This window comes from Mycteria americana, chromosome 1 (assembly GCF_035582795.1).
Source record: "Mycteria americana isolate JAX WOST 10 ecotype Jacksonville Zoo and Gardens chromosome 1, USCA_MyAme_1.0, whole genome shotgun sequence".
In the NCBI taxonomy this organism is placed as follows: Eukaryota; Metazoa; Chordata; class Aves; order Ciconiiformes; family Ciconiidae; genus Mycteria; species Mycteria americana.
In genome coordinates this window covers 149851860-149864001 of record NC_134365.1, presented here as the reverse complement: position 1 = coordinate 149864001, position 12142 = coordinate 149851860, and the positions used below count along the sequence as shown (strand labels likewise).

Genomic DNA, 12142 nt, shown 5'->3' with positions numbered 1-12142 from the left:
AGTTGATGTAGCAGAGTTTTCCATAGTCATGTAATAAATACGTTGTCAAAAACATCCTGCCTTTTTGTTTCTTATTCAGAAAAAAAACTCCAAAGCTTTGTAATTTGCTTAGCAGAGATACAATTGGCTTAGTATGTATCTTCACAAGGTCCTCCTTACATACACGTGGAGATGGCTGCAAACCTCACAGCAAACGTTCGCTGCAGACATCCCTCCATGTGGGCAGGTGGCAACTTCACCTTTTCCCCATCCACGCCACCGAGGCGGGCTGCACTCCACGTAACAGGATTTGCCTCCCACAGCTCCAGAGGGGATTCAGTCTTCAACATCCACCATCTCCTGCCCTCCAGCCTGGGGACCGACAGCGCCAGCATCCCTAGCCCAGGGCCAGAGCAAGGCAGCGGGGTGGGAGATAGGAGTGGGGAGGGCAGAAGTGTCCTGCTGTGGTACGAAGGCAACTGCCACGCTAGGAGGCACAACACAGAGTATCCCTCTGCAAGACACGTGAAGTCTTCATGCTAATCACCACCAGAAAGGCCTCAGCTAAGGACTGCGTTTGGTTTGGGTAGTTACAGCTCAGCGAAGATGGGGACCAACTGGAGAACCTCAAAACCACAGCAACAAGCAGGATCAGAAGTGAAGAAAATGTGGCCTGCAAAGACTGCAGAACTGGGATGGCTTAGACAAAAGAAAACATGCTAAGGACAGGTATATGTGTCCACAGCTACATAATAGACAGCCAGGAAAGGGGAAGAAGTAAATAGGTTTGCCACATTCGTGTGGACAGAGTAGAGCAGGTACACACACATAAATGCAAAAATACATGTAGTTTCCCTTTTTCGGCTTTCATTTTTAATCAGCAATGAATACAAAGCATTTAAGTATTGCTCTTTAGTATTTATCTTATAACGAGAATGGCCTTTGCTGTACTTAGCTGAGGTCATGAACAAGACTACCAAGACATTTGAGAATTTATCTAAAGTCCCAGCTCAGCTTTGCAAGGCCCAAGGCTTAAAAAAATGAACTTATTACAAAAGACATTGAAATTTGTGCAATTTGTGTACATTTCATGTCTCAGTCCTGTTTGCAGTCTCCAGCACGGGGCTTTACGTCTGCTGATGGGACAAGTAGAACTTCTGCAAAAACTACTGGGGACTTTTGAAACCAAACCAATAAGTAAAACCAGCAGGGTTTTGAAATGTATGGTGCAACTTGTTCCCTGTAACAGCCACAGACACTGCTTTCCTGCTTTCAGTACTCTGTTGGATTGCACTATCAGGCTTAACGCCTTTTCAATTGCTTAAATGCTAAACTATAAAACTGAGCTTTGCTACACCGGTGTCTTAAGTTAATTTCTTAAATATGAACTGTTATTACAGAAAAGAAAAAAATTACCAGAGCAGTAGTTGAGAAGCAGGTATCATGAATGGTATAGTTTACTGATGGGACTACACTACCTAAAAACTACATGGGAAAAAGAAAGACCCAATTTAATCCCACATCCAACACCAAGAAGCCATGGGTGCTTCTAAAACAAGTCTGCAGTAGTAAAAGATGTGAAGGATAATCCACTCAAAATTTTTATTACAATTGGACTTGTGTGATCTTTTATGAAATGCAGGAAGGGCCCAAAAGCATGTTCTTAATTTGCTTTATGCTGCCTTAATTTTTTTGTATCAGGTCCTGTTTGACCTCCTCAGGTCTCTCCTTTACAGAGAGAACTTCAATTAAATGTATGCCAAAACTCGCAACTACTGGCTTACCAGAACGGAAAAGAGACTTGTTTTATTTTAAGGGAAGAGGCCCTGAAGGTAAACAAGAGCTAAAAGTAACATAAATCACAACTGCCTTCACGCATTGTTTAAATATTTCCCAGCAGGGTTACCCAGCTTCCACCTTCTGACTCAGGAAGGGTCACTATTCCACAGTTTCTCTAGCTATGAAAAATGCTGCAAAGCCGGACAGAACACACCAAAGGACAACACAAGCAAAAGTAAATCCAGTAGAAATAAGTCAAGTCACGCTCCTACAGTTAAAAAAACATCTAAATACAGTTTAAAAGCAGTTAAATGTGAAACAGTTAAATACTATTTAAAAATAGACAAAGTTTCGTTCATCTCTGCAGCACGATGTTAAAAAAAGGCACGCTAGTCATTGCTTTGCCTTTAATTGAAAACATTTCCAAGCCGCCCTGTCCCAGGCTGTGTGATATCACCTGCCCCCTCAGGAGCTTAACACGGGTATTCTTCAGATAAAGCTTTTGCGGATGAGCCAACACTCACTCCCACGCTGAGAAATGACTCTCTGAATCCCTTTCAATTAATGCACAATCTGCTTCTGAAAAATGCCAGGGCCTGCCTCCACAGCTATTATCTCAGTTCTTATACCAAACATTTTCAGTTTATAAGTAAGTTTCTGTCTTGATAAATCTCTCACTCATGGAAACCAGATTTAACCGACTGGCTCTCTTCCCCCTCTTCCTACTCCTTCTTTCAGGCTTTTCCCCTCCTGACAGATGATCAACAAGTTAAATTATTCCTTCAGTCATATACGTGTACGTTCCCATTACCTTCAGATTATGACCTTGCCTTCGGTGCAGCTGCACAGACGTAATGGACTGAATTCAGCAGAGGCTGCTGGGGAGGGAAGAAGCACCGGCCCCCGGTGATGCAGTGCGGTAGGGCAACCCGCAGTCCATGGGGCTGGCTCATGGCGCTCCGCAGTGAGGTCATAGAATCATAGAATCATAGAATCATAGAATCATAGAATAGTTTGGGTTGGAAGGGACCTTTACAGGTCATCTAGTCCAACACCCCTGCAAGAGCAGGGACATCTTTCACTAGATCAGGTTGCTCAGAGCCCCGTCCAACCTGACCTTGAATGTTTCCAGGGATGGGGCCTCCACTGCCTCTCTGGGCAACCTGTTCCAGTGCCTCACCACCCTCACTGTAAAAAATTTCTTTCTTAAATGCAGTCTAAATCTGCCCTCCCGTAGTTTAAAACCATTGCTCCTTGTCCTGTCACAACAGGCCTTGCTAAAAAGTCTGTCCCCATCTTTCCTCTAGGCCCCCTTTAAGTACTGGAAGCCTGCAGTAAGGTCTCCCCGCAGCCTTCTCTTCTCCAGGCTGAACAACCCCAACTCTCTCAGCCTGGCCTCGTAGGAGAGGTGCTCCAGCCCTCGGATCATCTTTGTGGCCCTCCTCTGGACCCGCCCCAACAGCTCCATGTCCTCCCTGTGCTGAGGACCCCAGGGCTGGACACAGCACTGCAGGTGGGGTCTCAGCAGAGCGGAGCAGAGGGGCAGAATCACCTCCCTCCACCTGCTGGCCACGCTGCTTTTGATGCAGCCCAGGGTACGGTTGGCCTTCTGGGCTGCAAGCACACATTGTCAGTTCATGTCCAGCTTTTCCTCCACCAGTACCCCCAAGTCCTTCTCCACAGCGCTGCTCTCGATCACATCATCCCCCAGCCTGTGTTGAAACCAAGGATTGCCCCGACCCAGGTGTAGGACCTTGCACTTGGCCTTGTGGAACCTCAGGTTCACACAGGCCCACTTCTCCAGCTTGTCCAGTCCCTCTGGATGACATCCCGTCCTTCTGGCCTGTCACCTGCACCACTCAGCTTGGTGTCATCTGCAAACTTGCTGAGGGTGCACTGGATCTCGCTGTCTATGTCATTGATGAAAATATTGAACAGCACTGGTCCCAGTATGGACCCCTGAAGGACACCACTCGTCACTGATCTCCATCTGGACATTAGCCATTGACCGCTACCTTCTGGATGTGACCATCCAACCAATTCCTTATCCACCAAACAGTCCACCCATCAAATCTGTATCTCTCCAATTTAGAGAGAAGGATGTTGTGGGAGACCGAGTCAAAGGCTTTACAGACGTCCAGATAGATGACGTCCATTGCTTTTCCCTTGTCCACTGATGTGGTAACTCCCTCGTAGAAAGCCACTAGGTTGGTCAGGCGGGACTTGCCCTTGGTGAAGCCATGCTGGCTGTCTCGAATCACCTCCCTGTCCTCCATGTGCTCTAGCATAGCTGCTAGGAGGATCTGTTCCATGATCTTCCCAGGCACAGAGGTGAGGCTGACAGGTCGGTAGTTCCCAGGGTCCTCCTTTCTACCCTTTCTAAAAATGGGTGCAATGTTTCCCTTTTTCCCGTCACCAGGGACTTCACTTGACTGCCATGACTTTTCAAATATCATGAAGAGTGGCTTGGCAGCTACATCCACCAATTCCCTCAGGACTCTGGGATGCATCTCATCAGGTCCCATAGACTTATTTATGTTCAGGTTCCCCAGGTGGTCACGAACCTGATCTTCCCTTACAGTGGGAGGGGCTTTACCCCCCTGGTCCCCAACATGTTGTCCATTGACTCGGGAGGGGTGAGGAGAGTGACTCTTGTCTCTTGTGAGAGGTCAACACAAGAGACCAAGCTTCATGGCAGAACCACACTCTGACAGGCTTTTTGTAGCGTTTCTGAGAGATGAAGTAAAACTAGGATGAGCTGGATCTGAACTGGAGGTTGCTGATTGCTGCAACTAACAGCAAGTGCAAGGGGAATCCAGAAGACAGACCACGATTTGGGGCACTTTTGAGGCTGCTGAAAGCCACCACCTGTACCCCCGACACAGCAGGAGAGATCGCAATGTGGTGTGGCTTATGTACTGCCTCCTCAGTGACAAGCGAGCAATGGGACAAGTGAGAGATTCTGCAAAGAGCACTGGAAAAAGCCATAACTGGTTCTCCATCCCTGGAGACCCGAGCCTGCAGCAGCTCCCAAGCTCTTGCTGGAGCATGCAAGCTTGACATCGCACAGATGACAGACAGGGCTGTTGTTATGAACCATCGTGAGGACATGCCATTCTCCTCCAGTAGTCTGAACACAAGTTTGTTGAGGAAAACACTTCCCAGGACATGTGAGACTCCATGCATGCATATATGATTAAATAATTTCTGGATAGGGCTCCAGAAAACATAGGAGATCCACCTGCCTGCCTCAATTACTGTGGTGTAGAAAAAGCAAACTAGTACATCCTTTAGGATTCTCCCCCAGCAATAAGGGAGCACAGGCCATTTGGAGATTACTGGTTTGTGAATCATCTTTAGTGGTATTTAGAATTTTCAATTTTTTTAGTGTCACTCCTGTATGAGTCATATCTGTTTTATTTTCCTTCCTGCCAGAGGTACTTTCCTGTGTTTCAACCTTCTTTAAACTTACTTGTAATCGTGAACATGAAGAGCTCTGTGCAAGGGCTGGTGTTATTTTTTGCAGCCGGTTCTCAATGTGAGGCATCAACAGTACAAGAAAAATTTGTAGAAGTGAATCTTTCAACGCTGTGACACAGGATGAACTCCCCGGCTTAAAATGTGAAAGAGTTGATCAAAAAGCGAAACAGCATTTCACCCTCACAAAATTTACCGGGGGGGGGAGGGGGATGCATGTCAGGATGGATTAGCAGTGACCGGGAGGTCTGCCATCCAGTGGCTTTTTTCCTCACTGCTGAACAGCTACAGTGGCTTTGATCCACGCTGCCTGCTAATTTGGGTTTGTGCCTTCACCTTTGTTGTCGCTGTACAAGAGGGGATAACAACAGGGACCTGGCATAGTCTCTGCATATCCAGGTTCTCAGCGGTTGCAGCTCTGTGTCATATTACCGTTGCTGGGTCTTTGCCTGCAAAAGTGTTATTACATCCAAAAGTGCAGGTTCTTGTTTTCCTATTGTCAGCACGTTATTGCTCCCAACAACTGAAGGGGGACAGTTGTTTTCAGACGAGGCTCCTCCTAGTTCCAAACTGTTAGCAACGGGGTTTTAAATTAAATTAAAACGTATTTCATTTTTAAAATGGTAATTGTGTTTGTGCTGTGGAGCAGAAACCCTATTGTGTTTGGGTAGATGCACAAGAAATTGTTAGGCGTTCCTGTTTCCTGTAATACCAGCGGCGTGTTGGAAGTGCACTGAGTCAGCTGCTCCAAAACACTGCCAGCAGATAAAAAGCCCATTTGTCTCTAGGAAGTGCGGCGAGAAGGTGGGGAGACATCCTGCAGCAAACATGTCAGGTCTGTGCTCTTTGTCTAATATTCCTGTAAATAATTCACTGTACCAAAGTCTGTTTTCCATTAACTGCTGGGATCGGGTTAGCATTGTTCCTCTTAGCTGCTGTTTGTGTGTTTTCCCTTCTGCAATGGCGTGTTTAGGCAACAGATAAATGCAGATAAATTGCAAGTCCAACAAACTGCAAGTCAGATAAATTGTAATGGATGTAATTGAAGGATGTTTCTCTTCGATTTTTCCTGTTGACAGTAGCTATGGAAAAGCAAGCTGGAGCCAGTAAGTAGTGTAGGATTTCTTTTGACTCTCACAGATTTTTTTTTATTTTTGGATAGAAAAACCACCTTTTGGAGGTGCCTTTATCCATTGGCTATGCGGACAGCCCAAGTCACAAGCTTAGACTAGACAGCTAAGTTTTAGGCAAGCTGAAGTTTGAGGAACTGAATTGCGCACAAGCTAGTTCACCTCACAAGCTACACTGTGGCTTTCTGGTAGCATGACCAAGAGGTAATCCTTTCCAGAGCTTACAGTACCATGACCGCGTCTGCTAGCACAAATGCCTGCACTAGTATCGAAACAATGCCATGGGTTTCAGTCATGGATCTGAAAACACTTTAACGGCATGCATTACACACTGCGCTGGCCTGACATTTCATTATAGATATTGCTTTTAGGCTGTTTGGAGCATTATGGGAATATACTGAATGTTGACACAACTGGAGCTTCGGAGGCAACTGCGAAACCAGAAGGTCTGAGCTATGCAGGTAGGCACTAATTCAGTTGTTTCTCTCCCCTTACACCCCCGCACAAGCTCATGCCTATTACAGATCCCGCTCTCAGGCTGTCACTCATTGCCCTGCGAGCAGATTTTTCCACAACCAACAAAGATCCTACTTGGGCACATAAGTTTATGTTGGGAATAGAGTTGCCTTTGAGATGTTCTAAGGAATATTCAAGACTATCACAGAGAAAATGCAAGGTCTGCCAAGTGCATCCAACCCCTGCCATCGAGCCTGCTTTTCTCTCTCCCTTAAGAGGGTTTCCCTCATGACCTAAGTTTCTGAACATTTCCCCATTATAGTCCTAAATTAAAAGGAACTAAATCTGGGACTAATCGACCCAAAGGCTTAGATTTAAAACAAGAAGACCTGCCTTTTAGTCTGCATGCTAGAGAACTGCCCTCTGTATTTGAAAAAACTTCTTTTAGATCATCTGTGGATTGATTTCTAGGGCACTTACCCTTCAGCAAAATTGGTCAATTCTATCATTGCTTCTCTCTAAATAGATTCAGAAGGATCCAAAATGTCAAGTCAGTCATAATGAATGTTAGAACAACTTGTTTCTGGTTTTAAAAACAAAAGGAAGTCATGCACATTGTGTTGTAGGAGTTCCTGCCTCAGAGAAGATTGCAGAAAAAGATTTGAAGAACATGGAGAAATACCAAGCCAAGATTACAAAAGTTGGCAACAGCAAGTGTGTTGATCCAGCTGTGATTGCTGGTATTATCTCTCGAGAGTCGCATGCTGGGACAGTGCTGAAGGATGGCTGGGGTGACTATGGAAATGCATTTGGTTTAATGCAGGTATGGTCAACCTTCTTAAAAACACAAACCTCATCCTTCTTTTGAAGCAGAACATCGGAAGAGCAGCAGGGGCCCCATTGAAAGGCAACCCCTTAAACCTTTTCAGACAATTTTTTGGCCAGAATAAAGCTGACACTGACCCAGCTGTCAGCTCCCGGCACCAGGGAAGGACCCTGGTGAGTGTCAGGGCATGAGCAGACTGCTTTTGCACTGTGAAACCGCTGCCTGCTTCCCACTGCTCTCTTGGGAATTAAGAGATTAATTGTTCCTATTTCATACTTTAGATAATAAATCTTGTTTCACAAAGCATTTTTTTCAACTAAGCACAGAGGCCCGTAGGCTGCAGCTACATGCAGTCAGGTTAATTACCCTTTATGCACCACACGGGCCTGGCTAGTGGGGGATCTTGCTTCATTATTCATGCCTACATTCATGTCTCACTTGTTTGCCAAGTTGTACACTTATCCGTACAATCCCTAAACATTTGCTGCACACGTTGGGATCTGCTTTTGTAACAGCTCCAGCCCCCTCAGATTTGCGCTTTACTACCCCATAGATAAGAGATGAAGAAGAAGAAGAGGAGAAGAAGAAGGAGAAAGAGGAGGAAGAGAAGGAGAAGGAGGGGGCGAAGGAAGGAGAAGGAGGGGGTGAAGGCGAAGGAGAGGAAGAAGAGCAGAACTGTGGCAGAGATCGAGGGGAGATCCCTAGAGGAAGCAGGGGTTTTCCCACCCTTGATGCAGCTGGGAAGGAAAGGAGCAGTCACCTTGCAGCTGGAAAAGCTTAAATAGCAGTAAGCCCACTTTCTGCACCCTATCACCTTTACAGCAGCAGCTGTGTTGGGTTTTTAAGGCTCTGAAAGACAAGGAGGTGGGGCAGGCATTCCTCTTCAGTGCCCCGATAGTCTGCTATTCACGCATCTGCTGGCTTCGCCTGCGCCTTGAGCTAAGTTTGCTTCCTCTCTACACAATTACGAAAGAGATAAATCATGAGATTAAATATCAAAATTAATACAAGCGGCCTGTAAGCAATGAAGAGCTCTGGATAAATAGTGGAGTTTCTGGTGTGCTGATATTGCTGTTTCAGGTTGACAGACGGTACCATAAGATTGTTGGGTCATGGGACAGTGAAGAGCACTTGGCACAAGGCACAGAGATCTTATGCGGGATGATAAAGGAAATCCAGAAGAAATTCCCAACATGGACAAAGGAACAGCAGCTCAAAGGTGGAGTTTTGTCAGCTTTAAAATGTCAGCTTTAAAACACTTCACACACATAAAAGTCAAGCATGATGATGCTGTAAAACCGAGCACTTCAGAAAACTAAACACATCCCAGTCCCCCTGTTCTTTTATTGAGGTGTGGAACAATATTCCTTAACACTCACTAAAAGGAATAGAGGAATAAGATGTGGTTAGCTTTCTAGCAGGCTTTTGCAAAACTTGTCAAATATCATGACAGTTTTGACTTGCAAGGAGTAAGGGTGGGTTTTTCCCCACCTCTCTCCATTTCATTTGTTTTGTGCTTCTATACCCACCTACAGAAAGCTACTATCCTGGCAACTCCAAAGAAGGAACTCATTAATTTTGAAAATGTATGGTCCTCTCTGAAGGAAACATGCTTATATTCTTGAGCACTGAATACAGTTGAAGCTGTCATGGTTGGATCTCTTTATTCCAACTACAATACAAATATGTCTGAGGTTATTAATGTGGGTAGACATGAAGGAGTATGCACAAAAGGAAACAGTCATACAACTGAAGATGTTACATTAGCAAAATACAGCAAAGGGTCAACGATCACCAAGTCTGGATGTAAAGGAGGAAATTATTATTTCTTCACAAAGTTAAAACACAAAAGGAACACCTCAGTGGCAAAAATAGCTGGAAATGATAATACCATACTGGTGAAAAGAGAGCTGCGAACTAAAGCAACACATTTGTAATTTTTGTTTGTTTCCTTATTTACTGACAAAGTATCACCTCTGTTTATGTGTTTCTTTCACTCTCATTTCAGGTGGGATTTCAGCCTATAATGCAGGAGCCAACAATGTCCAGAGCTATGACAGAATGGATATTGGCACAACACACAATGACTACGCCAATGACGTGGTTGCAAGAGCCAAGTTTTATAAGAGAAATGGATACTGAGATAGCTGAGTGATGATTAGATTTGAGGCACTGATTGCATATTTTTTGCTTCTAATTGTTTCTAATTTAAAAAATACTGGATTTCTCCCGCAGAAACAGTAAGAATGAAGGAGAGCAATGAAGCCAGAAAAGAGTGCAAGCCTTCAATGTTTTTTTCAGCTAAGGCTACAAAAATCACTTTAAAAGATAACACTGCTAATAATCCAAACTGTAACCTATCTTTTGCCATTTATTTTTTATCTCACTTCACAAGAATATTCAAGCAGAGTTTTCATCTGTGCTTGCAGTTTCTCAAGCAGCAGATTGATGCTGCAAGAAAGTCATAACTGCTTAACAAGATTTTATCTGCCTTAGATTTTATCTATCAATACATGTGTGTAACAGCAGTACAAAATCGGTTGACAATTTGCAATTTTGGAATTGAATATTTGCAATAAATATTGTATATGTTTTAATCTACCAGAAGAGTATATCACAGTGTATCAGATGCTTTCAGAATAGTTGCTCTTAACTTTGGTGATGTGAACCCAAAGTGGCTGTGTCTTGTGACACAAGGGAAAATACTAAGCTATCCTTAACTTTTTTTTGCCCTTGATACTACTTCATTTTAGCCTTTACAGTTGCAAACAATCTGTAAAACCCAAGCTGCTATAATGAACACTTCTATTGAAGCTATATATTAGCTTCAATGCAGGGTCTGGAGAAGAATATGCACATTCCATCACGTTTTTAAGATGGCATGTAGTTTATAAACTCTGATGCAAGTTCATGCACAATAAACAGATCCTTTTAATCAATCATTAAAGTAAAGCTTTTGGGAAGCCTTAGCTTCAGAGTTGTTGGGTTCATTCAGCCATTTCAAGACACAGGGGAGAAAAGTAAGTGGTTTAGAGTTGTTAAAAAGAACCATCAAGCGTATCAGTAGGGGCTAAAGGAGAAATAACAAAGAGCACCGGGGGGCTGTGTTTGTTTGTTTGTTTGTTTGTTTTAAATATGGTGCATTTTTTAGAGCTAGTATTTTGTACCTGCGCTTAAAAATGTCCCGATGCTGTTATTAGAATTGTACTGATCTACTCATACTACAGTATTAGTTACCAAATCTGAAACAGTAAGTGAACCTGCAACAGAGCAATAGCACAGAAATACAAATTTATTCTTAAAACAGTACATTTCTACGTTGCTACCACATATTGCACCAAAGATTTGTTTGAATATACTTTAAATGCTACAGCAGGTAGACATGGCAAATGGTTCCTACCCAAGAAGCAAGGTCAACATGAGCCAGCTGTGCGCCCAAGCAGCAAAGGCAGCTAAGAGTACCCTGGGCCGTACGAACAGCAGCACAGCTTGAGCAAGGGAAGGGATTACACGCCTCTACTAAGTGCTTGTTAGACCACATCTAGAGTAGTGTCCAGCTTTGGGCCCCCTGACACAAGAAAGAAAAATTAAGTAGAGTGAAGTCAGCAGAGAGCCACGGAGGTGGTTGGGGCTGGAGCACTTGCCCCATGAGAAGGGACAGCTTCAGCTGGACCTAACAGCAGCCCCACAGTACCTACCCGTGAGGGATAATTGAGCAGATGGAGCCAGGCTGGCTCCTCACAGTAGTGCAAGGCAGGAAGAGAAGTGACAACAGCCATAAGCTGAAAGAAGAGAGGTTCAGACTGGATACAAGACTGTATTCTGCATAGAACCTTTTCCCCATGAGGACGGCCAGGCAGCAAAGCAGGCTGCCCAGAGAGGCTGAGCCGTCCCTGTCCTCAGAGATTTTCAAGACCCGACTGGACGAAGTCCTGAGCAACCTGGTCTGACCTCAGCACTGGCCCTGCGTTAAGCAGGAGGTTGGACTAGAGACCTGTGAAGTACCTTCCAACTGGAATTTTGCCATCATCTTAAGTCAGCCTGTTTGTTCCCTGCACAAAAAGGCAGTATCTCTTAGCTGTGCTTCATGAAGATTTACACGAAGCATTTACAATGCTCCATTAATGAAAGGATGTGGACACACAGTGTGTTTGTGCACCCTGTTGGTTCAGGTTTTAGACCTGAGAGCAAATGTTTAGAGAATGTATGCTTATACAGAGAAGGTTTGGGATAGAAGATTGACTGCATGACAGTTGTGACCTTCAAGAAAATACCATTTCAGAAACATCCAAACCTAAACATATATTAAAAATTTTAAGAAAATACAATTTCCTTTCTCATGAAAACCACCAGCTTGTCAATTAAACACAGCTGTAAACATCTCTTGTAGCTAAATCTTACCCAGAAATAACAGGTACTATCTAAAGCATTTTCCCTTTTCTGTACTCAGGAAGCAGTTATTAGCTCTGCTCTACCTTAGGTAGTTTATCACACA

General features: G+C 44.2%; 1 protein-coding gene across 1 annotated transcript; it reads left to right on the top strand.

The window, feature by feature from the left end:
• Nucleotides 1-5939: 5939 nt before the first annotated feature.
• Nucleotides 5940-10163, top strand: LOC142420267 (lysozyme g-like). The gene is made up of 5 exons (XM_075524003.1): nucleotides 5940-6070; nucleotides 6737-6826; nucleotides 7448-7644; nucleotides 8728-8866; nucleotides 9656-10163. Exons 1-5 carry the CDS (start codon nucleotides 6064-6066, stop codon nucleotides 9787-9789), a joined length of 567 nt encoding a protein of 188 aa, XP_075380118.1. The 5' UTR covers nucleotides 5940-6063; the 3' UTR covers nucleotides 9790-10163.
• Nucleotides 10164-12142: the final 1979 nt, after the last annotated feature.

What these genes read in the sequence shown, in the direction of transcription:
- LOC142420267 (XM_075524003.1), top strand. An exon ending in AGAAGGTCTGAGCTATGCAG is followed by an intron (nt 6,827 to 7,447) that starts GTAGGCACTAAT and finishes ATTGTGTTGTAG; the next exon opens with GAGTTCCTGCCTCAGAGAAG. An exon ending in AAAGGAACAGCAGCTCAAAG is followed by an intron (nt 8,867 to 9,655) that starts GTGGAGTTTTGT and finishes CTCTCATTTCAG; the next exon opens with GTGGGATTTCAGCCTATAAT.